General features: G+C 51.2%; 2 protein-coding genes across 2 annotated transcripts; one reads left to right on the forward strand and one right to left on the reverse strand.

Moving 5' to 3' along the window:
- Positions 1-379: 379 nt before the first annotated feature.
- Positions 380-6,026, reverse strand: LOC136366311 (C-signal-like). Its single transcript, XM_066327296.1, has 6 exons — positions 5,868-6,026; positions 5,333-5,384; positions 1,983-2,170; positions 1,454-1,612; positions 1,044-1,154; positions 380-728 (listed from the first exon to the last, which is right to left on the reverse strand). Exons 1-6 carry the CDS (start codon positions 6,009-6,011, stop codon positions 615-617), a joined length of 768 nt encoding a protein of 255 aa, XP_066183393.1. The 5' UTR covers positions 6,012-6,026; the 3' UTR covers positions 380-614.
- Positions 6,027-8,703: 2,677 nt separating this feature from the next.
- Positions 8,704-24,554, forward strand: AARS1 (alanyl-tRNA synthetase 1). Its single transcript, XM_066327698.1, has 21 exons — positions 8,704-8,770; positions 10,092-10,293; positions 10,878-11,066; positions 11,656-11,801; positions 12,926-13,117; positions 13,558-13,702; positions 14,936-15,081; positions 15,598-15,706; positions 15,798-15,948; positions 16,291-16,415; positions 17,048-17,192; positions 17,793-17,971; positions 18,446-18,559; positions 19,283-19,489; positions 20,122-20,306; positions 20,706-20,814; positions 21,460-21,573; positions 21,856-21,975; positions 22,440-22,526; positions 23,910-24,023; positions 24,287-24,554. Exons 2-21 carry the CDS (start codon positions 10,150-10,152, stop codon positions 24,470-24,472), a joined length of 2,907 nt encoding a protein of 968 aa, XP_066183795.1. The 5' UTR covers positions 8,704-8,770; positions 10,092-10,149; the 3' UTR covers positions 24,473-24,554.
- The last annotated feature ends 14 nt before the right edge of the window (positions 24,555-24,568 follow it).

Below are 24,568 nucleotides of genomic sequence, written 5' to 3' on the forward strand. Positions count from 1 at the left end.
TCTGTTGAGTATTGCCAGCTCATGAGATGGCCTCTTCCCAAGATATCCCACTCTTCATCCCAGGATGCAGTGGTGCTCACAGCTGCCCTCGACTTACAGCTGTAAGGGGCATCCCCATGAGTGTCCCATGGCACTGTGACTGCCCTCTGGAGACCTCTCCTCCAGGAGACACTGGAGAAGCTGGAGCCAGGCCCCTCTCCTGAAAGGAGAGAGGCCTTCCAAGCCCCTGCAGGACTGGCTTTCCCCTGCCCAGGTTGAGCTGCCTGAGGGGCTGGGGGTCACAGGGACCAGCTGTCCCCTCCCTCAGCTGGGGGATGCCTGGTCACAGGTGGGACAGAGGGACACACAGCGCTCGGGCAGAGCACAGGGACCCTTGAGGCTGGGTGTGGACAGAGAGCAGAGAGACATCGGCTGCCAGAGTTTACAGAGGTGGGGGGTACACAGGGAACACAGAGAACACATGGCGTGGGAAAGGAATGAGAGGCTGTTTCCCAAGCCGATTCCCTCTCCTGGCAGTGTGGGGAGAGCTGAGGGTAAGCCGGGGTGACCATGCAGAGTGGTGAGCCAGCAAGCAGAGGCTGCAGCAGGGGCAGGAGGTGCCGTCCATTTGTCCATCACCAAGGCAGGCTGTTCCCTTCCCAGTCGAGGAAAGCTCCAGAGGTGTCCTGCGAGAGGCTGGCCAGCACTGTCAGGATGCCCCTCACACTCTGCTCCACTGTCAGTGGTGCCTGCAGAAAAGGACAATGGGCTGTAACAGAGAGCAGCTCTTGGGGAGGGTGCATGCCCGGGAGCAGCATCCATGCTGCTCATGGGGATATTTTTCCTTACTGCCACACCTCTATTCTCCAGACTGGGTTGAGGAGACAGGGCTGGCTATCCCATGTACTCAGTATATTGCAGCTTGCTGCCTGCTCCCTGCCTGCTCTAGAAGATGGTCCTGGCAGCCCACAGCATCACAAAAGATCCCCCAAGTGCCCCTACCCTCCCTAAGATATGGGGATTCAGTGGGGGTCCTGCTGACCCTCCCCTGCACAGCCCAGTACCTCCTCTGTGCCCATGTCAGTCTTCACCCAGCCAGGATGGATGGCCATGCACAAGATCCCCTTGTCCTGGAGTTCTGCAGCCAAGCACCTTGTCACCATGTTCTGGGCAGCCTGGAAGAGGCACAGCCCTGCCAGCACAACCCAGAGGGTGGGTGGGCAGGAGAGGAGACATTTCCCAGGCAGAAAATGTCTGTGGAGATGGGAAATGGGACTTGGTCCTGGGATAAAGCATCAGCATGACCTGCTGGAAAGGCTCAGTCCTGGCTGCTGCTTTCCTGGTCTCTGTGCTTCCAGCTGGGAGAAGCAGGCAGGGGGTGAGTGGCTGGGGCAGGGGGTGACCCATGGGCTCCCTCCCCTCCATGGGCACCGTGCCTGGGACAGCATCTCCAGCACATCCCCTGGCACCTCACCTTGCTGGCCCGGTACGGGTACATGGGGGCCTCTGGCACCCTGAGGCACAGCCCAATGGAGCCCAGTTTGGTGGAGATGTTGATGACAGCGGCCCTGCTGCAGCTCAGACCCTCCTTCCCCGTGCCCTTGGCCGCCTGCACCAGGAGCGGCAGAAATTCCTGATGCAAAGACACCAATGCTCCATTAAAATGCAACAGAACCCAAATTTGAGGACCATCCCAGAGGGCTCTGTCACAGACTGTGGACAAGCAGCTGGACAAACACTCCTGGTAGAAGTGTGGGGGATGGGGAAGATGCCCCAATGAGGTGCCAGGCTCCAGCCTTTTCCCTCCCCAGGAAAGGAGTGAGCTGGCACAGTGAGCCTGGTGCAGGCAGGCATTCCAGGTGAGGGAGGACTAAGCACAGGGGATGCTGGGCTGGGCTAAGCTGCTGAGCTCCTCAGTAGGCAGGTGAGATCCATGCAGGTGACCTTATTCCCATCGAGGAACATCTTCCCAAGCAGGAGAACACTGAAAGGTCCAGACATACCTTGACAACCTGGAGTGGGCCAGCCACGTTGGTGGCAAACACATCGAGCATCTCCTGCGAGTCCAGAGAGTGCAGTGTGGCGTGGGAGCTGATGCCTGCATTGTTGATGAGCAGGTTCAAGCCCTGGTCCTTCAGATGATACCCCACAACCTGCATGGCCCCTTGGATGCTGAGCAGATTCACTGTGTCTGCCAGGGAAAAAGCAAAGTGAAGGATAGCTCTGATGAGTCACACAGCACCCACTGGAAATTGTGCTGTAGGTGGAATGAGCACTTCTTGTCCAGAAAGGATGCAGCAGGTTTAGCAGATTAAGCACATTGGAATGAGCAGCAGTTTGTCCTCACCTCTTGGTTTTGCAGCCTCAGCTGAATGAAATCTTATTTCAACTCATTTTGGGTCATGTGGGGGCTACTGCTAGGAAAAACTTGTCTGTATTTGCTTTCTATATTCAAAGAATTTATGATCATACAAGTGAGTCTCCTTGCACACTGAGTCTCCCAGGTTTATTTCCACAGGGAGCTGTTTTTTGCTTCATGCTGTTACCCACAAGCTGGAGTAACAGCTTTTGGAGCTGACAGATGAGCTGAGGTGAGTATAAGTAATAAAAGATTTGGGATGTAACCTGCAGTATTTGGTTGCAGGCTCTGAATCTGAACTACCCTATCCCTACTGACCAAGATGTGGGGACAACCCCTCTCAAGCAACAAGGCATAACTGAAATTGGGCTAACAAGGATAAGCATCCCCAGTTTATCCTTTTTATCCTATTTAAGCTTCCTCTTTGCTTAAATTTTGGTATAGCTTTTGAAATTCTGCCATGCTTTAATGGAAGGATTTTTCTCATTTAGGCAATAAAAGAGGTGATTTTTTAAGTTTGTGTCCAGCTGTCAGGGTTTCTTGTTAAGATTTACATCCTGTCCTGGATACTCACCAACTGAAGTGGCCGTAGTTTGTTTGTTTGAAAGAGTCATCTAAATACCCTCAGAATGTGAAATGGGCTGGTTAGGCCAATATTAAACTTTATATATTGCCTTTTAATACTTCAGGTATACCACAGAGTCCTTAAAACCATGAATATTCACATGTATGGGCAGGTTGGAGTGTGCCCTTGTTCCCATGCACATTTCTGTGCCTGTTTTTTGCAGATGCCAATGTGATGAGCCTCCTGGGAGTGGGGGATTGCAGGGCTAGATTACTTATTTTTGGCAACACTCTGACCCCTGAGCTGTGTTTCTGTTTTCATGCTTAGAAAAGAGTGACTTAGCAAAGGTTTCCAAGCCTGAAGATTTCTTTCTTAGAAGATTTTGTACACTGATGGGCAGAAAAATAATGCATTTTCCTGGCATTTTTAACTAGCCTGATGTCCTCATGGTGGTAAGCAAGTATGTGAGGGGCGTGGGACTTTTTGCTACCTTGAGATAGACCTTTGTAGAAGTGTCCTGAAAACATTTGAGGGGAATGCCATGGAATAATCTGCTGTGGGGCTGCTGTGAGAGGAAGGAGCCTTGGGATTTGAAAGGATATTGCATGTCCAGTTACAGGACAAATCACAGAGTGCTTTGGAGTTACTTTTTTGGATAACAATGGGATGAAGTTCAAGGTTCTGTTATTCCACCACATGTGAAGGATCTTTTGGTCACCTGGTGAATGATTAACAGCTCTGTTTGGATTAGCTGAGTTATTGCTCCAAGGCATGTTGGACCAACACATTTTTAGTCCTTAACCCCCAAATTTGCTGCAATAACAAACTCTTGTCTCCCTGGAAGAAGTAAGGGTGAAAAAGAAAGAGAGAGAATGAAGTGACAGATCTTACACATTTTTGAGGATTTTTAAATTTTTTTTCCTGAAAATCCATGCCTGTTACTGGTTTGAAGAAAACTCTTCCTTATTATGGGGCAAGAGAGCTTGAAACAGCTTCTCTTAAAAAAAAAATCTTGTTGCTGAAGATGTTTAAGAGCTTTTAAGCTTACTTTGGAAATTTATTGACAGTCTGGGGCTTGGGATGTATGATTTTAGTAAAAATTGTTCATGTAGTGACCAGACCCTTGAGATGTCTCTTTTATGTTGGCCATGCTCTTACCAGGTACTTTCATCAGGTACTGCCAGTTGGGGCTCACAGATCATGTATTTTTTATTACAGAGAAGGTGTTTTACTTTAAAAATCTACTTAACAGCAAAAGAGAAATTTGCTACCTCTTTGTAGTAAAGCCTGAATTCAAGAATGTCTTATTTTCTAATAAATATTAAAGGAAACTGAACTTGAAGTGAAGTTACTTGAACTTTTCAGGTACTTTTAAACAAATAAATAGGTAGGTAGATAGGTAGGTACTGATATGGCATAACCTTGATTCAGTTTTCTTATTATTGACTCCAATGAAATACAAGTATTTAGAAGCTCTGGCTGCTTCCCACCTCACTTATTACAGCAATGGAAATACTAGTGCAGGCACTTTCCCAAAATATTTATTTTGGATTTGGATGTTCTTTTGATTCTTCAATTATAAAAGCATCCTCCACTCTCTCTGACATGGGGAAACACAGGAAATCTCTGTTCCTGGAGACATATTCTCAGCCTGGTGCTCCTTATCTCCCCACTCTTCACCCAAACACTGTGCTCCCCAGTGAGCCCCTGTCCAGAAGCCTGGAAGCTTCTTTCCTGTGAATACTCCAACTGTGCCAACTCCAAATGCCAGCCTGGCTGTTCTCCCTATGCTGTCTAGCTCCATTTGCGGCTTGTGCTTCTCCCAAATGCTGCTGAAAAAGGTCACTGAGTTTGGCCCACATCCATAGAAGGAGGGAATAACCAAGAGGACATCACCCCAGTCCAGGCTGTGGACATCCCATGACTCTGGGTCAGAGCATGAGCCTGGGATACCAGGCTGGGCAGATTTCCCACGTGTCATTTCTATTTGTAGCTATTTTTTCCTCTCTTTTTTACCTGAAAGCAATGCTGACCATGGCCACCTCCAAGCAGATCCCAAACCAACCCTCTTACTTAGGAACCATCCAGGCAGTTACTGTGCCCTGCCTTGCTTCACTTTGTGAACCAATGTGTCCCAGCCCAAAACCTGGGCACTGTATTTAGCATCTTTGGGAAGAGACGTCATGCCTTTCCCATGAAACTTGCTCAGCTGAGGTGTCCAGACCCACCTCTGCCTCATCTGAAGCCAGTTTGACTGCTCCAGCCAGAGCACAGCTTAATTTGGGGGGAGAAGTTTGCTCAGGTGTGCATGCATCCCTCCCCACCTGGCAGGGCTAGAGCTTCCTGCAAAAGCTGCCCCTGCTCCCACCTCTAAAGTCAGCAGAGAGCTGGAAGCTGTGTTGGGTGCAAGGAGAAAGGTTGCTCCATACCTAGCTGGACCAGTTTGATGCTGGAGTGCTGGGCAGCTAATTCTTGCAGGGCCTGGAAATAAAGTGAGAGAGCAAGGGAGGAGGTTAGAAGCCACCAGCTGCATGGTCAGGTGTCCCACCCCTGCTCCCAGGTCACTGAACTAGGGTGGCTTTGCTTTCTTTGGGGAAAGAGCACAGACTCATTCCAAGTGGATGGGGTAGGGCAGCAACCCCACAGTCAGCAGGAGAATGGTGCTGCTGGTCTTAGGAACTGCCGCCCATCCTGAGTGATTCCAGCACAGAAAAGGGGTTGGCTGGCCATTGGGACGGCCAGGAGCGAGTGCTGAAGACATGTCTGCCTTTGCAGCCACATCCCACCCAGCCACATTGGGCACTGCCTTATCTAGTGATCTGGAGGTGTTATGAGACCCCAGAGCACTTCTGCCCCACTCCTGGGATACCCAGCCAGGCCAACAAGCCAACAGGGCTGCGGGGACTGGGGATCCCTGCTGCCCACCTGGCCCAGCACCATCCCATTCCCTGTGCCCACACTGACCTTCCCTCTTGGGCCTTTGGGGTCACGGCAGGTGGCAAAGATGTGCTGGGGGGGCCGGGGGCTGGCGGCGAGCTGCCGCACAAGCTCCAGTCCGATGCCCCGGTTGGACCCTGTCACCAGGACGCTCCGAGCCAGCGCAGCCATGTCCCCAGCCTCTGCGCCGGGTGGTGACACATGGCAGGGTTGCCGCCTGCTTGGCTTGAAGAGGAGCCCGGCACAGCCCAGGGTGTGGCTCTGGGCACCCACGGGGACTGGGGCAGTGCCAGCACCTGGCCCCTCATCTTCCCCAGATGGAGCCAGGGTCCCAGGAGGACCGAGGGCTCCCTGATGTTTGGCACATGGGGCTGCATGTCACCTGCATTGCTTAGATTCCCACCACTATGCTCCTCTAAAGCCCCAGCTCCCAGAGTTTCTGTAATGGCAGAAGGGTCAACCTCTTCTATGGGCTTGGAAGACCACTACCAGGAAAAGGAGAACAGGTTCAAATCTAGCTGGACAGCAATCTCCTGGTTTAGGGGGTGAGTTTGGTATGGTTGAATTCTGAGATGCTAATCCAAAGCCCAGCCTGGGAAGCACAGGGAGTGCAGTTTGTATACTGTAAGTTCCACTCCTGCCAACAGTTCCCCCAGAGTATCCAGGAGCCATCAGAGAAGGACCACCCACTCCCTGTAGCCTCAACCACCCACTACTGGAGCTTCAAGTTCACATCCATCACCTTCCTCCTTGCTGGAGGACAATGCTGGATGCTTATAAGCCCAAGAAGTGCCTGTAAAAGCAAGGCTCCTGCAACCCAGGGCAGCCTGGGGGCAAGGATTTTTAGGATGCAGAAGTCTTAAAAGAAGCAAAGAGCAGCCATGTAAAAAGCCTCAGTTAAAATAGAAGAATTGGGGCAACATGAATATGAGGTGGGGGAGGAAAAAAGAAGAGGAAAGTAGTGGGGGTGGGTCCATCCTATCTGGATGTGCCTCATGGCACATATCTGTTGCTCAGTGTGGCAGGGGGACAGAAGTCTCTATTCTCTGAGTAGCTCAGTTGTTCCACGTTTGGAAATCACCAGAGAAATACTCGAGATGGTGAAGGGCTCCCACATTTGGAAGATGAACTTTCAGGTGATACATATCATGAAGGGGAAGAAGCAGTGATGTTTCCTTCCATGGTGGTGGACAGACTATGGCCCCCATGAGAGGTAAGCATGCTGGGTGTGGATTTGAATAGTGTTGCAGTCAGACCTGCTGTAGCAGATGTTCTTGCAGGTGTAATCACCTGCACAAACAATTGCACTGCACAGACTTGCCTGCTCCGCCAGCAGCATCCAGAGCAGAGCTCCCATTAGGAAAAAATTAGACTGGAGTTTCCTCTTTTCCTTCCAGGCTCCTCAGGAAGGAAAGAACAGAACAAGTGAAGAGGGCTGCAGGACCAGGAATGGCTATGGGCCAGTGCTGAGAAGGGGAGTGATGTTTGGAAAGGGCTGACCGATGGTAGTCAAGGACAGTAGCACTGGCACAGTCATGGCGCCAGAATCACAGCCCAGGGCCAGAAACTATGCACCAGGGAAGAGATGAGACCAGACTACAAGATCCCAATGCTATAGAGGCGCCTGGGAACCATCCAGGTTAGAGAGGAACTGAGAGAATGCTAAAAGGCCCATTGGGAGGAGCAGGATCAGCAATGACTTTGGAGAAGCTTGAACCTGACCTCTGAAGCCTCCAGGGACCCTGCAGAGTTCGAAGATTCTTTTTCAATGCTTGACTGTACTCAGAGTTTTTTTTTTTTTTTTTTTTTTTTTTTTTGGTCAGCGTGGCACCCCCCCTGCATACATGCTGTGCCCTCTGGCCGGGGTGAACAAGGCCTTTCCCATGAGCCCCATGATCGGAGCCATGCACTGACCCCTCCTGCATCTCATAGCCTTGACCTTGTCCCCCTGCAAAGACCCTGTAGCCATTACATCCCCCAGCAGGGCTTTGTTCACCACTCCGGCACCCTCAGCTCAGTACCCTCTGCTCAGCACCCCCAGCCAGCTCCTGGTCTGCCACAGCCCCTTCCCGGCTGAGCCCACAGCTCCCGGCTCCCTCCATGGGAACAGGCAGCATCATTGTTGCAAAATGTGGGATGTGTCAGTCAGTATTATCTTAAGTCAGGCTGTTCTTTGATGTAAGACCTTTGTATACTTTCCAGTCTAATCAGCAGGAAAGGAGACCTAATCGCTGGAAGAGGCAGCAGCCAGCATCCCTCACTCAAGGACGTTCTGGAACTAACAAGATTTAGGGATTGCTAACTTGGCAAAATACTCCAGGTCCCTGTATCTTGGAGCTAAACTATATTCATTGTAACACTAAAAATCACACCTACAGAGCAAAAACACCCTCCCCACGTGAAGATCCTTCCCCTAAGCATGAGCAGAAGTTCGCTGGGGTTACATGATTTGTGAGGAAGGTACCAGTCGATCCTAACAGAAGGGCTGTGCTTGGGAAGTTACTAACACTGAATTTCTGCGTATAAATAACAGCATGGAAAGTCTGGTGGAGTGTGCAGGATTTGTAGAATACCACCGAGCCCCCGGAGTGGGGCAGCTCTGAAATAAGCAGTGTCTCACTCGAGTGTGCCATTATCGGCTCGTTGCACACGAGGGAACGAACCTGATTTTGCAGGCCAACATCCCGCCCGCAGGCCGGGCACCCCTAAAATGGCGGGACCCGCTGAGGCCTCAGCCCGCCGCGTCATGTGGCCGCCGGGTCCCCTCATTGCATCAGCCGGGGGCGGGGCGCCGCGCGGGTGGGTGGGGCGGGCAGATGAGTGGCAGCCCCCGCAACCAATGGGAGGTGGCGTCCGGCGGAGGGGCGGGGCGGAGCGGGCGCTGCGGCGCGGCCGGAGGAGCGGAGCGAGGGGCGGCGGCGGTCGCGCAGGTACGGCCCCAGGGGCCTGGGGAGGTCCGGCCGCTGCGTTTGCCTTCCATGGTCCGGCCGGGACCCGCGGGCACCGGGGAGAGGGGCACGGAGAAGGCAGGGCGGGAGGGTGGCGGTGCGCTGGTCGCGCCCCATGCGGGCCCGCGGAGGGATGCCGGGCGGCGCTGCCGGACACCGCTGTGCCCTCACCCTTCCTCGGGCACTGGCGAGCGGGTCTGGGCAGAGGCTCTGATAGGCCCTGGGACCACTGCTGTGCCTGGTTCTCCCCACCTCGGGTCCTTCCCTTCAGCATCGTGGTTGGACTCGATGATCTCAGAGGGCTTTTCCAACCTAATTGATTCTGTGCTGTGAATACTCCCAGGCCTTGCTCCTGTGGGGAATTCCCGTCTCTCCGCGCCGCCGCAGGCTGCTGGGATCTCACCTCCCTCCATGGATCCGCATTGCGCTGAGCTGTCAGGGACAGCCCTGTGTACCCGTAGGACACGGGCGGTGCTGCCCTCCAGGCTGTCACTTGCTTGTGGTGTGCGTGTAGGGATGTGGATCCCCTTAAAGAAGGCTTCCAGGCATCCTTGGAGCTGGCTCTGCTTTGAGCAGTGAGGGTGGACAAAGTTATATTCGGGGGTTATTTTCACACTTCCCTGTTTTATGATTTAGTCATATAATCAGTCATAGAATACAGTCATACAATAGTCATTCAATCAAAGAATGGTTTGGATTGGAAGGTACCTTAAAGCCCACCTGGTTCTAACACCCCTGCCACAGGCAGGGACACCTTCCACTACACAGTGCTGCTCCAAGCCCCATCAAACCCGGCCTTGAACATTTCCAAGGATGGGGAAACCACATCTTCTCTTGGCAACCTGTGCCGAGTCTTCACCACTCATGCAGGGAAAATTTTCTTCTTAATATCTAACCCAGATCTCTCCTTTTCCAGTTTAAAACTGTTCCTCTTTGTTGTATCATTATCCCCCATGTAAAAAGTCGCTGTTTGTAATTTTTATAAGCCCCCTTAAATACTGGAAGGCTATAATGATGTCTCTTCACTCTGTATTTAATCACCTTGAATGCTTTGGTGACTTGGCAGTTCCTCTGTCCCCAGCAAGGCAAACGCAATCTACTTAGCTTAGTATCCATGTGAATTTGATATTTTATAACAATTTATTTTCAAAGAACAGGTAAATTGAGGTAGAGCCCCAGAAATCAGGGAGTTTGGGGGAGAGGAAATTTCAGATTGACCCTTTCAGGAGTTAGAGACAATGATCCTGATGTTCATCTTGAGCTGACAACACATCAGAGCATTGTTTGTTGTTGTTTTTTCCAGACTGCTCTGAGGTTTTGCCACTTTCTTGCCACTTACTTTGGACAGTGGCAACTTCCAGATGGAGACCCCACTGACTGCCAGCCAGATCCGGCAACGGTTCATTGACTTCTTCAAGGAAAACAAGCACACCTATGTGCACTCATCTTCTACAATCCCCCTGGATGACCCCACACTGCTCTTTGCCAATGCTGGTATGAATCAGGTAGGATTCCCACGCTGGCACTGTGGTCCTCCAAACATATGTTGTTGGAAGCTGTGAAGCTGTAGAGCTGTCGGGAAAATTATTGTTTTCTCCACCTTCCTTCTGGTCACAGAGAGATGGTTGGTGTGTCCTCTGGAGTCCTCTGTGCTCTCAAAAAATTGGCAAGAGCACTGGAAGAGGTTCCTATGGTGAGAGCTCTGCTAGTCTCGTTTCCTTGACCATTGGTACCACAGCATCCCTGGCACAAATAACTTAACGGTGTCTTTGAAGAACAGTTGAGACTGCAAGGGCTCTGCTCCTGATCTGCACCCAGTTTTTTATTTTTTGGCAGCTGGGAGTCTGACAGCTTTCAGTCCCTTTGGAAGGCCTGGGGTTTGTTTGGCTCTAGGAACACCTGTGTGTGAGTGAGTGCTGAGGTTTGTTTCTGAAAGGTGCTTTGGGTATGTTCAGACCAGCGATGTCATGACATAAATGACACTTACTGCACTGCTGTTTCTTGCAACATTTGAAAACAGGTTCTGAGTGCTTTTCTCAGTTTCTCAGCTTTTCTAGCAGTTCACTTGTCCTTTTTTCTCTCCTCACAGTTCAAGCCCATCTTCCTCAATACCATTGACCCCTCACACCCACTCGCTAAACTGAGCAGAGCCACCAACACTCAGAAGTGCATCCGAGCAGGGGGCAAGCACAACGACCTGGATGACGTGGGGAAAGATGTGTACCACCACACCTTCTTTGAGATGTTGGGGTCCTGGTCCTTTGGGGATTATTTCAAGGTAAAACAGTCTGGGATGCAGGTCTGAATCTCTTACACAGATTTATCTTTCTCTGTAAACTCAGCAAAGCAGTTGCCAAGAGGAAAGAGAATATGTTGGCACAGAGGTGCATGTGGCTTCTTTGGAATAAATGAGCTTGGAAGCTGCCCCAACCCTGCAGAATGATTTGAGATTACTTACTTAAGGTTTACAAAGCTGATTAAATTATCTGCTAGTTTGGAGCCTTCAGGTAGAGATTTTAATGGCTGTCCTGGAGATGTGGGGACTAAGATGTGCTATGCAGTTATGACTAGCATTCAAAAAGGAGTGATCATACAATAATCATTTCCTTTCCCAAGCTTCTTGCTAGTGTAGTATTCAAAGACAGAATTAAAAGGCTTTTTGGAGGCAGTGAACATGCTGGGAGTTAACTTGGCTGCATCAAGGCAGTCATATGAGATGTTTCTTGTGCCCTCTTCACTGCATGTATTTTTTCTTTCTTATGTCGGAAGTCAGAAAGTTTTCAGCTGCTGATACCTTCAGTAGCCAGTACTTTGGATGTTGGAAAGATTTTTGCATTCACTTTCTGACCTCATGTTTCCTTCTGCAGGAACTTGCTTGTAAATTGGCACTGGAACTTCTCACCAAGGAGTTTGGCATCCCTGCTGAAAGACTCTATGTCACTTACTTTGGTGGAAATGAGGCTGCAGGACTGCAACCAGACCTGGAGTGCAAGCAGATCTGGTTGGATTTGGGGTAAGGCCTTTCACTGAGGAAGGTGCATGTTTTGATAAGCAATAGTAATTTATTTGGCTTGGACATCAGGAAAAATTCTTCACAGAACAGGCTGCCTAGAGCGATGGTGGGGTCACCATTCCTGGAGAGATTTTAAAGCTGTGTAGCTGTGGCACTTCGGGGCATAGCGAGTTTGGCAGTATTGGATTAACGGTTGGACTTGATGATCTGAAAGGTCTTTTCCAACCTAAATGTTTCTGTGATTCAATGATGGCCTGTGTTATGTGGCAGAACACATATAACAGGAGACTTCAACAAAGTCGAAGTGTCACAAAAAACATTTGCAGGGTGATGGAGCTTTCAGACCCAAGGGAACTATTGACATTGGATAGAAGATACTGAGAGCTCTGGTTTCAGAATTTCTTGTGTAAGCTTAAGAGTCCTGCTTGGTCAGGTGGATGGGATGTCCTGCACAGTGTGCTGCCACTGACAGCATTTGAGAAGATCATGGAATCATAGAACTGTAGAATGGTTTGGGTTGGAAGGGGCCTTACAGCTCATCTTGTTCCAAGCCCTGTCTGACCTGGCCTTGAATACTTCCAGGGATGGGGCAGACACAGCTTCCCTGGGCAGCCTGTTCTACTGCCTCGCCATGCTTACATAGGGAAGAATTTATTCATAATATGTATTATGCATCTGCCGTCTGTTAGTTTAAAGCCCTTTTCCTATCACTCCGTGTCTTTCTAAGCAGTTCATCTCCAGATTTCTTGTAGTCCTCTTTAGGTACTGAAAGGCCACAACAAGGTAATCCCAGAGCCTTCTCTTCTCTATGCTGAACAATCCAAATTCTCTCAGCTTTTTCTCATAGGAGAGGTTCTTCATCCCATCAGTGTCTTCTTGCTTATGGCTTTATTGAGGTGTTGTGTAAGTCTGTCTCCATCTGGGATGACTGCCAGGTGCCAGTGTTCACTTGATCCCCTCAGTAAGGATCCCGAGCATTAGGCTCTTGGGTTGATCTATCTCAAGACACTAAAAATTAATTAGCACATCTAGGGAATCACTGAGCTGTGGTTTCTCTGGCATAACAGTTAGTTTGGGGAATTCTTTTAGTTAGTCTCTGTTGTTCAATAAATTTCTTCTTACAGGCTGGCTGAGAGCAGGATTCTGCCTGGCAGTATGAAGGATAATTTCTGGGAGATGGGAGACACTGGGCCCTGTGGCCCTTGCAGTGAGATCCACTATGACCGGATTGGGGACAGAGATGCTTCACACCTGGTCAATCAGGATGACCCCAACGTCCTGGAGATCTGGAACCTGGTGTTCATACAGTTCAATAGGTGAGCCAGACCTGCTTCCAGCTTCCAGGTGAGCCAGGTTGCTCTAGCTCAGTTTGGGAGGCTGCTTAGGCTGTGTGTTCTTTCAGCTGCCCATGGCTTGCTTGCCATTCCCAGTTATCCAGCAGCTGAGCGCTTTGTGATGCTCTGCCCCCTTATCCACTGGTACAGAAGGGGTTGGTCATGCTGCTGTTGAGACCAACTGAGAATATTTTCTCCGTTTATCTGCCAGGAATTCAGGAGGGAATAAGTTGTTGTCTGCTCTGGGTCTAAGTTGTTACTGAGGGTCTTGTTAATTATATTTTATCAAAGTTGTCCTTTGTGTGGCTTGTGTATGGGCCTGTGTCACAAATCTGATGGAACTACATCTTACGGAGATGAAGAGAGAAATGGGGTTCCCCCTGCAGAGCCTCCATCCATAATATCTCACCTTTCTTTGGCAGGGAAGCTGATGGGACACTGAAACCCCTTCCTAAGAAAAGTATTGATACTGGGATGGGCTTGGAGAGGCTGGTCTCTGTGCTGCAGAACAAAATGTCCAACTATGACACTGACCTTTTCCTTCCTTACTTTGAAGCCATCCAAAAGGTATGAACTGAAGCTGCATCCATTCCCTGAATTCCTGGGGAGATGTGTGGGTCTGGTTGGACAGGGTGGTCTCTGCTTTCCCAGCTGCCATGAGCCCCACACATTTGCACTTTGCTGAGGGTAGGAACACAGGCTGGCACAGTAATTTCTGCCCTGGGACATAATTCCAGGGGGAAACAGGACCGTGAGTGGTGCAATTTCTCAGTTTCTGTGAACTGTCCTGATGGACACTCCTTGGTCCTCTCCCTGTGCGAGATACTCTGCAGTCCAACATGGCCAACTGCCATCTTTTTGCAACATGCTAGAGAGCACGTGGTACTGCTAACCCAGAATCAATTTGTCCTTCAGTCTCAAACCTGGAAAATGCTGATGTGTAAAAAATTCCCTTAGCCAGGAGTGCTTTGCCATAAACCACGAGAGTCACTTGCAAAACCTGTGTGCTGTTGCTGCACTGTCCTGGGTGGGGACCATGTTATCCATCCTGGGAGTTCTGTGTGCAGGTCCAAGCCTTTTTTTTCCTCTGTGAAGGAGGCAGAGCATCTTGGCTGTATGTCATGCTGGATAAAATGAAGGGAGAAGAGCCCAGGCTCCTGCTACCTCTAAGGAATGAGGTGCCAAGCTCCAGAGTTGGAATTGAGAATGAGAAGCTGCCTTTTTTCAATGTTAAGTCCACTGGCTAGCCACAGCCCCGATGTCCTTGTCTGCCTTCCTGCCATGTGCTGGGAGCCTGGCTGAAGGGATTATGCCCATGGCAGGAGGTTTGCACCATGTGCAAGCAGTGCATGGTTAGAGCAGTATATCTTTCCCTAGGATATGGATAAAACCATCTTAAAAGAGGAAAACTGGAACCATTTCCCGTGAGACAGGATTTGAAAGGTTTCCTGGCTGGGCAGTTTATGCCAGGTTGGAGTCCTTGAGCAAATGTACAAAACATTCAGTTTCCCTGTACTCTTTCCCTCTTCTTCTCTGTTGGGCTCTTAATGATGGGATAAATTGGATTTTCTTCCCTCTGGTCTGGAGAGCTTTTGCCCATTGAAATGTGGGCTGTGACACCATGCAGAGCCCACAGCTCTGTTCCTCCCCTAGGTTCTCTGAGTCACCTCTTTCCAAGAAAAATATTCTCCTCTGTGGCTGTGGGCATTGGGGTGGGCTTGGCTTCTGAGGTAATTCTGCTGTAGTGCCACTGTCAGTAATTGTACCCTCTGCCCACTCACTGCCTTCTCCTCTGCCAAGGGCACAGGTGCCAGGCCGTACCTGGGGCAGGTCGGGGCCGAGGATGCTGATGGAATAGACATGGCTTACCGTGTGCTGGCTGACCATGCACGGACCATCACCCTGGCCCTCTCGGACGGGGGCAGGCCTGACAACACTGGCAGAGGGTAAGGAGCTGCTGCATTGTCACCACTCCCATTCTGTTCCACATGCTTTCCCTCAAGGCTCTGGGATCTCTTTGGATTCATCATTAAATCAGTGGGTAGCAGAGTGTTTGCTCAGGATGCTTGATTTGCTGTAGTAAGGTTCATCACCCAAAGGGCCACGATGTGCAACTCTGAAGGTTCTTGTGAGTGCCATTGCTGCTGTGCCAGCCCCCAGATAAGGTGACTGTGGGCAGGCAGTCACAATGCCCTGCGTGGTGCAGTGTTGCTGTTGAAAAAGCAAGGAATTTTGGGCTAGGAGGCTGTGCTGCAGGTGCCAGTGGACTCCATAAGCATGGGACTGGGGCCTAGCACCTCACCTGTGCCTTGCTGCTGCCATGAGCAGCATGAGGCATAATGAGAGGAGAAAACCCTGTGCTCTTGGTCCTGGGAGAGAGTGCTGGTAGGTGGGTACTGGTGGAGCCCCTGAGAACAACTCAGATGTGTAACATTTGCGTGGGGGGCTCTGCCATTCCCTAGGTATGTGCTGAGGCGGATTCTCCGGCGGGCTGTGCGCTACTCCCACGAGAAGCTCAATGCCCCCAAGGGTTTCTTTGCTACTCTGGTTGATGTGGTGGTACAGTCACTGGTAAGTTCTATTCCACTATATCTACTAAAGGCTTGCTCTGCTGAGGTGTGCAGATCTCCATGTTAAAGGGCTGCTCCTCTTGGGTGTGCAGGGAGATGCCTTTCCTGAACTGAAGAAGGACCCAGATATGGTAAAGGACATTATCAATGAAGAAGAGGATCAGTTCCTGAAAACACTGAGCAGAGGCCGTCGCATCTTGGACAGGAAGATCCAGAGCCTTGGGGACAGTAAAGTCATTCCTGGTAAGGATGTGACTTCGGTCTGGGTGCAGCAAAAGGCATTTATTATCCTGGATTACATAAGTGGTTAGGGAAGTTGGGGGAAGGGAAAGGGTGGGAAAATTAGAAGTGGTAGGGGACAAAATTTGAATCAGAAGACATCTCTCCTCCGGCCTGTGTTCACTTGCTCAGGTTTCTAAGCTGCCCAGACACACGTCTCTGTGCTGTCAGGGAGAAGCCTTTTGGATGTTCACATTCTCCAGACCTGTTAACTGTCCTGCCATAGCTCAGAGCCCGTGGGGGAGCAGGGAAGGGAGCAGTGTCTCATGGAGCATGAGAGGTGACTGCTTTGCCCCTTCTCCACAGGTGACACTGCCTGGCTGCTGTATGACACCTATGGATTCCCTGCGGATCTCACTGGGCTCATTGCAGAGGAGAAGGGCCTTGTTGTAGACATGGAGGGCTTTGAAGAAGAGCGGAAAAATGCTCAGGTGGGTAACAGCTCCAGGAGAAGCTAATTTATGAGTGGGTAGGTAGAATTCCCTACCTTGCAGTTTGCAGTCATGAGTTGCTCCTTTCCCACTGAGTCTGCTCACACCTCATATGCCCCATGTTTTGTCCCATGGGAAAAACCAGGACAACTGCAGTTGCTGTGGAGCATGTCTTTTCTGTGCAGCTGGGGTTGGTTATGCTCACTAGCAAAGTCTGGAACTTTGAGTTCAGCCTTCAGATAGAGATAGCGGAGTGCTGGAAGCACCTATGCTGTCCTGTTCTGGTTAGGGAAGTTATTCCCTGTCCAAGGATCAGTATCCAGGCAGGCCTGCACCTTGGGTGCATTTCCCAGTATGTTTGCTGCAGTAGCAGGGAGTGGCATTGACCAGCTGGGTACCTGCCTTGTTCTTGCTGGACTCAGGCCCACTTGGTCTGCATGCTGGAACTGGCTGCTCTGAAGCCAGAAAAAATTGGCACACTCCAGGTGCTGGCACACAGCTTCCCAGGGCAGAGCTCTAAGTCAGGGAGTACTGAGGGATGTAAGTGAGATGTGCAACTAGGCTGGCATGCATGGATGTTTCTTAAACCTTGGTATTTGGCTGATCATTTCTCAAACCTTGTTCACTGGCAGCTCAAATCCCAGGGCAAGGGTGCTGGAGGGGAGGATCTCCTCATGCTGGATATCTATGCCATTGAAGAGCTAAGAGCCCAAGGGCTGGAGGTGACAGATGACTCACCAAAGTACAACTATGCTTCAGATCCAAGTGGTACCTATGGTATGAAAAACCTTCTCACAATCATGTTCTGCTTCTAAAGCTTCCCTGGCATGTACTTATGGGCTCCGCTTTCCTTGGGACATGGAGTTGGAAGTGGAAGGCTGTGCAGGTGACTAGCCTGCTTGTTACTAACTGAGCAGAGAAAGAGGACAGACTGTTCAGGGGCTACTGTACTGCTGTTGGCAAATTAAGGGAATTCCTGTTCCTGCAGCTTTATGTCTCCACACTCCTATGTTAGTGTTTCTCAGCTGCTCCTTTGCCAGTGCTGCAGGAGACTGCAGTTTCTGCTTGGCCTGCTGGAGGGTCCTTGGCTTGCTTGCTCTGGCTCTTCCTGCTAGTTTTTTGATTTGATGGAGATTCAGAAGGCTGCAGCCATGTGTGGTGCTGACTTTGCTGCATAGGTGTGGAAGGCAGTGACAGTCCCTGCCTTGGAGGGCACTAAATGAAATTTCCAACTAACTATTGCCTTACTCTTCTCTCCTTATCCCCTGCAAATGAGCTCCTGCAATAAGTGGGAGGTGTTGCTATGATATTCTGCTCCCGTATGGTGTCTACAAGATTTTCCTGTTTTACTGACACTGCCTGTCATCCTGGTGGCAGATTTCGGGAGCCTTGTGGCCACAGTGAAAGCCATCCGCAGGGAGAAGAAGTTTGTGGAGGAGGTATCCACTGGCCAGGAATGTGGGATAGTGCTGGACCGGACCTGCTTCTACGCCGAGCAGGGTGGGCAGATCTATGACCAGGGCTACATGGTCAAGGATGACGACAGCAGGGAGGATGTGAGTTGGCCTGAGAGCCTTTTGCTAGACACAGTCTGACTTGGGGCCTGAGCAGAAGGGAGAAGGGGCCCAGCAAGCTCCAGCAATTTCCCATCGATGTCAGGTGTCACGCATTGCACGGGGTTCCTGTCTGGGGGTGCAGCATGGCATGGATGGGCTGGAGTTTTGTTCCCCTTGCTCCTTGAGGAGCTCAGTTCTGTGCTGCTGTTAGCAGAATGTGAGTGCCTGTGGTGGTGGTGCCAAGATGGGGAGCTGAGGTGGGAAGCTCTTTCTGTGCCCTTTAACTGTGCCCGTCCTTAATTCACTTCTCCACTTTGCTGTGTGCTGTGTCTGAGGATACTCAGCTTTCTCCAGCACACACACCACTCTGGCTCTCAGCTGGGACCTTTCCAGTTGCAGCTCAGACCTCTGGCTGGATATGTCTCCCCTTGGCCTGTCACCCTGCTCACCTGAGGCATTTCCCTGTTCATACAGAAAACAGAATTCACTGTGAAGAATGTTCAGGTCCGAGGAGGCTACGTGCTCCACATAGGAACTCTGTATGGGAGCTTGAAAGTAGGAGATCAGGTCCATTTGACTATTGATGAGGTGAGTTAAAACATGGTGTAACACATGGCCTTGTCTCTTTTCTCTGGATTTTGTCTTGTTTCTTTTCATCGGTGCCACTCTGGGGACCTGATGTTTGGGTCCTGCTCTCCCTGCAGCACACAATCAAGCAGTGTCTGGCTGACTTCAGGACTCTCCTGCTTCACACCTGGCTTTCTGCTACCATGAGGCAGATAATACCCAGCTAGCTCAGGGCCACTCTTGCTGGGTTTGCCGATCACAGCTGAACACATTTTGGGCCATGACTTGCAGGGAGAACATGTGTGGTACCCCACTGTGTGGGGACAACAGCAGAGAGCCTGGGCTCCAAACACTGGTCCTGTGGGCTCAGCTTGCTGAGTGAGTGCTGGGTTGAGCACAGTCAGCCTGATGCATTTCCCTTCCCTATAGAGGCAACACCTTTAGAGGAAGAGGGAAGGCTTCCATCTTAGAGTGCTTTTCCCTGCCGAAGAACAGAAATTAGTTATCTGTGTCCTGGTCTGTTCTTGGCCTCTCTCCACATAGGCCCAACAAGGGAATTGCCAGGAAAAAAGCCATGCACGGATTTGGTGGGGAACATCTGTTCCTGTAGCTGAAGCTCCAAATGTGATCAGTTGTTTCTGGTGTCCTGAGCTAGTTAGGATTCTGTTAGAGCAGGGCATTAACCTCCCCTCCAGCTGCTGGAGGTGGTTGTGGCCCATCTAACAGTGTGTTTTCCTCCCCCAGGCCAGGCGGAGGCCGGTGATGAGCAACCACACGGCCACCCACATCCTCAACTTCGCCCTGCGCTCGGTGCTGGGGGAGGCTGACCAGAGGGGCTCCCTGGTGGCACCGGACAGGCTGCGCTTCGACTTCACGGCCAAGGGAGCCCTGTCCACTCAGGAAATCAAGAAAGTTGAAGGGATTGCCAACCAGATGATTGAGGAGTCAAAGGTGGGTATGGCTGGCACGTTTGTATACCTTGAGTCCAGGTTTTGGCTCATCTAGGATGCTGGGAGTTTGGCATGCACAGGAGGATTCTGAGCTGCTAGTGCAGTACTGTGCACAGATTGCCATCACCTTAGAGGGTTTTGAGTAGGAGAACCCCATTTGGATTGTTCTGTTCATTGGTTTCAAGCCCTATGCAGGGTTGGAGAGTTCCCATACCTGCAGTAGTGTCACATCAGCTACAAGAGCCAAGTTTGCTACAAGTTAGCAGAGTAATTCTGCAGGCCTGGATAGATTTACAGCGTACACCCAGATTATCCAGTGATGTGTCCCCAGTGGCAAGACAGTTGCTCTGTCTGGTGCCAAGTGTCAGAGCCAACCCAGGAGGACCCTGGAATCTGCTTGGAACCATTTGCATGTGCAGTCTGAGCAGGTGGTATTGGGAGTTTTGAAGATGAGACATCTACCAATAACTTTGTGATTCTCGCAGCTCAACAAATCCCAGCTCAGGTGAGGCACAAGACTTCACTTCTAGGATCTTTCAGAAGAAGAAATTTCCTAGGAATGTCAGGAATGTGACCCTCAGTCACAGCTGACGTGACTGGCTCTTACCCCCATCCCTTTGTTGTCCTCCGCAGACTGTGTATGCCAAGGACTGCCCTCTCGCAGCAGCCAAAGCTATCCAAGGACTTCGGGCAGTATTTGACGAGACCTACCCCGATCCCGTCCGTGTGGTCTCCATTGGCATCCCTGTGGAGGAACTGCTGGCTGACCCCTCTGGCCCTGGGGGCTCCATCACCTCTATTGAGTTCTGTGGAGGAACGTGAGTACCTGGAGAGGCTGGGGAAGGTGGCAGGGTGAGATCCTGGGTGTGCCATGAGCATACAGTGGGCAGAACCAGAGCAGAGTTGGAGGTGGTGGTGATGATGTGCCTTTGCATTCCCAGTCCTGAGTCAATCAGTCTTTAAAATTACCTTTTGCAGGCAGGAAACTGCCTGTATTGCCCCTAACCTCACACAGAGTCTCTGGCAGTGCTGGGAGCGCAGGTCTTACCACCCTTTCCTCACTCATTTGCTTTTAGCATAGGTTGTTTTTTCTGCCTGTCCCCACACTGCTGCATTTCCCTAGCAGGATAGTTGTCTTATTTTTATGCTGATTCTTGCTGAGATGAGAGGTGGATTTCTAACTCTCTTTTGTGGGTCTGTCTGGGTTCTTTCCAAAGGCACTTGCAGAACTCCAGCCATGCTGGCCCCTTTGTGATTGTTTCAGAAGAAGCAATTGCTAAAGGCATTCGGAGGATAGTTGCAGTCACTGGGGCTGAAGCTCGGAAGGTAAGGGTGGGCAGGAGAGATCCTCTGTGAAATTTTACCTATTTACTCTGTGCCAAAGTTCTTTTGTTCAAATCCTCTGAGGGACTCATGGAAAAGGGTGCTGCTGTTGGCAAAGACTGTGCTGGAGACCCAGGCTGTACTACAGTCAGAGCAGGGAAGAGAGAGGGAAGTCTTAGCTGTAGCTGTTGTGGCAGAGAAACCTGGGTTGGTGTGTGGGATGGCTCCAGGTTAGCTCAGGCTGCTTTTCAGAGTGGCTGCTGGTGTGGAGCTCTCAGCAGCTGGCCAGGCTGCCAGGAGAGTGGTGAAGTCTGAGGATCCAGTTCTCTGCTGCAGGAGGGAATGACTTTGGATGTGGGCTGGTGTTCCCTAAAGTGGGAGAAAGGGGTTTCATGGGGGAGATGATTTCTGTTTTGAGGGAATCTTGGCAATTCTGGCAAAGAAAAGAGACCTGGGGGCCCATGTGCCAGCATCACACTGTGGTTCTCTGGTCAGGTGCTGCCTGCTGTGGCCTTGTGGCTTCTCAGGAGTTACTAAGATCCATCCTGGGGCATTCCAGCCTTCCCCACCTCTTTGCACTGTGGGGTGACCAAAAGGCTGGCCTGCTCAATCTTCCAGCTTGATTTAACTCAGATTATATTCACCTAGGCCCTCAGGAAAGTTGACAGCCTCAGGAAACTGTTGTCAGCCTTGGAGGCCAAGGTGAAGGTCCAGACAGCTCCCAACAAGGATGTGCAGAAGGAGATCACGGATCTCAGTGAGGTGAGGATGGTAGATGTGCTCTGCCTCCCCAGAGTGAATGGGACCTTCACTTCAAAGTGAATGGGTGGTATTAATGAGGCCTGGGTTCACCTTCCTGCTCCTGTCCAGCAGCCCTGCATCCCATGGGTGCCGCAGCCAGCAGCTCTTGCCTCAGGTCATTGGCACTGGGAGAGGAGTGGAGCTTACTGGGTTCTGCCAGTTGAGGCAGAGTTCATGAGGTGCTACGTCTCCTGCCATGATTGCTGGCACCTTTAACCCTCTCTACCTGCTCCTCTTTTGCAGACACTGGCCACTGCTGTTATCCCACAGTGGCAGAAAGATGAACTGAGAGAGGCTGTTAAAGCACTGAAGAAAATCATGGATGACCTGGACCGAGCAAGCAAAGCTGACATCCAGAAAAGAGTGAGCTGTGGGCTGGAATAAAGGACAGTGTGGGAGGGCTGTAGGGTGCTCCTTTGGGAGCTCTTTTAGTGTCCAGGATGGAAGAGAATTTATGTGTGGGAGTGCCGCTCACACTGTTCAGCCTTCCAGCTTTTGCTGGCCCCTGAAGCAGAATTACCTCCATGCCTGTTCCTGGGTTGAAGCATGGCAGCCTGTTCCTGCCATAACACTGCCCCTGGGTGCAGGCTTCCTCTTGGATCTCACTGGAGTTTTCTGGAGAAGGAGTCATGCACAACGTGCTGTCTTTCAAGGCACGTATCTGCCTGTTGAATATATTCCCCCTGGCTTCACAGTGTGGGGCTGATCCAGGCTGGGCTATTTGTGTGTTTGGGCAGCTTGGGGACCTCTGTCCCTGCTCTGCCCAGGTGGTTCTTGTGTCCATACTCAGTGTGGATGGTCTAGTGGCTGACCACTGTTGTCCTCAGGTACTGGAGAAGACCAAGCAAGTTATTGAGAGTCACCCTAACCAGCCATGGGTCATCATGGAAATGGAAAATGGAGCCTCAGCAAAGGTATGGGAAAGTCTGATCTGTCCTCAGCAACCTTCCTTCTACCTGAGGAGCAGCTGGGCAGTCTCTCATCACTCGGGGAGGTGGTTCAGTGCTACAGAGCTTCCCTCTTGCCACCTGCCGTCCCTGAGAAGGGCGAGGGACCACTGGGATATTCTCCTGTGTCTCACCTGGCTTGCAGGGGTGATGGGGTTTTGACCACTTGCTGAGCTTCCAGACGTGGTGGTAGATAGGGAGCCCAGTAGAAATCCCATTGTGTCCCAGGTAAGACTCATCCTGCAGCAGTCACGACACTGATATGCACTTAAGGGACTGAGAACAGCAGCTGTGCTGAACCATGAAAATTGTGATGCTTGTGGTCCTTGCAGATCAGCTCTGGGAGTGGTGTTCTGGGCAGTGTGTGGACAGGGCCAGGCTGTGAGCTGCCCCTCTGCACTGTGAGCTGCACCATCTGCTTAGCTGGGCTCAAGTTCTGTCCTGACCAGGGCTGAATCTTCTTTCCTCCTCCACACACGAGTTTTTTTTCCAGTGATTTCTTTTGGAATGAATGCTCTGTTGTGTGCATTGTGTCACAGTGCTGAGCCCAGTAAGTGCCAGGCAGTGGGGGCTGGTTGTGCCTGATCTTAGACTGCTCTGGGCTTAACACCCTGTTAAAATTTCCTCTCCAAGAGTCTTGGAGCTGATCTTGCTCACTCTCTGGCCATCAGCATCAACATGATACCCACGCTTCTGCTCCCAGAAGGTGCTATTGCAGCATTTTCTCTGGCAGAAGGGTGTATCCCATGGGATGGCAGTGCTGGCAGCCTGGGGAGCTGCATGTTCCCAGTCCACCCAGAGGAGCACTGCTTTGCTCACCAGAGGACCCACTCCTGGGGCTCTCTGCTGCATCATCCTGTCTATGCAAGTAGGGGTTGATGGTCTCCTTGGGAATAATGGAATGTGTGGCAAATCTCCCTGCTTCTTCCCTGCCTGCTGTGTCTGATAACCCTTGCAGGCTCTTCATGCTGCATTTGAGTCCTCCTGTGACTCCCTTTGAAACAGCTGTTCCCTTCTGCTGGGAGGAGCTTTTCCCCCTCCTGCCAGTACACTCAGGCAGAGGTTTATTCTGGGGCTGATTTTGCCGATTCCTGTGCATCACAAGACAGGGAAATAAAAGCATCTTCTCCTTCCTGACTTGGGGTACACAGGCAGATGTCCCCTGCCAAGGCTTTTACACTGCCAGGAATGTGAAGATGGCTCATGTTTGGGAAGAGGAGCGTTGCAGAGTGCTGCTGACTGGTTTAATGCAATTCCTGATCCCTGAGGTCTCTGGGTGCTGTTGGGGCTGGAGCTGGGCTGGGTGCAAGTGCAGGGAGGCAGTCATGCAATGGTTTTGTTGTCTTCCAGGCCCTGAATGAATCTCTGAAGCTCTTCAAGACTAATTCCCCCCAGACTGCTGCTATGCTCTTCGCTGTGGATAATGAAGCCGGCAGGATCACCTGCCTGTGTCAAGTACCCCAGGTAATGCCAAGACTGCGTGGCTGGCTGTCCTTGAGCCTCCGTGGAGGAGCTGCAGCCTGCAGGCAGGAACTATCTAACATTACACAGCCAGAACTGACTGGGGTTTGGCAAGAGCCAAAGTCTTTGTGCTTGGGCTTATTGTCAGGCTGCAGAAGTGAGGGAAGCGGGCTTATGTTCTAAAGACAGGGAAGGGGAGGAGTCAGAACTTAATGGGGGGGTGATTGCTGTTCAGTGCTGACCGCTGGGTTTCTTTTCCTGCCCAGGAGACTGCAAATAAGGGCCTGAAGGCCAGCCAGTGGGTGCAGGAAGTGTCTGGCTTGATGGACGGCAAAGGCGGTGGAAAGGACATCTCTGCACAGGCGACAGGCAAGAACGTGGGCTGTCTGCAGGAAGCTCTGAAACTGGCCACGGACTTTGCCAGGCTTCGCCTGGGGGAGCTGAAGAACTGACTGAGGGAGGAACCCCGGCCCCTGTGTGTCCCTGTCTGTCCCCTACGCGGCTTTCCTGTCAATAAATGCTCCGTGCCCCGCGCTCCGCGCCCCGGC

Source organism: Sylvia atricapilla, chromosome 12 (assembly GCF_009819655.1).
Source record: "Sylvia atricapilla isolate bSylAtr1 chromosome 12, bSylAtr1.pri, whole genome shotgun sequence".
NCBI classification, from domain to species: domain Eukaryota; kingdom Metazoa; phylum Chordata; class Aves; order Passeriformes; family Sylviidae; genus Sylvia; species Sylvia atricapilla.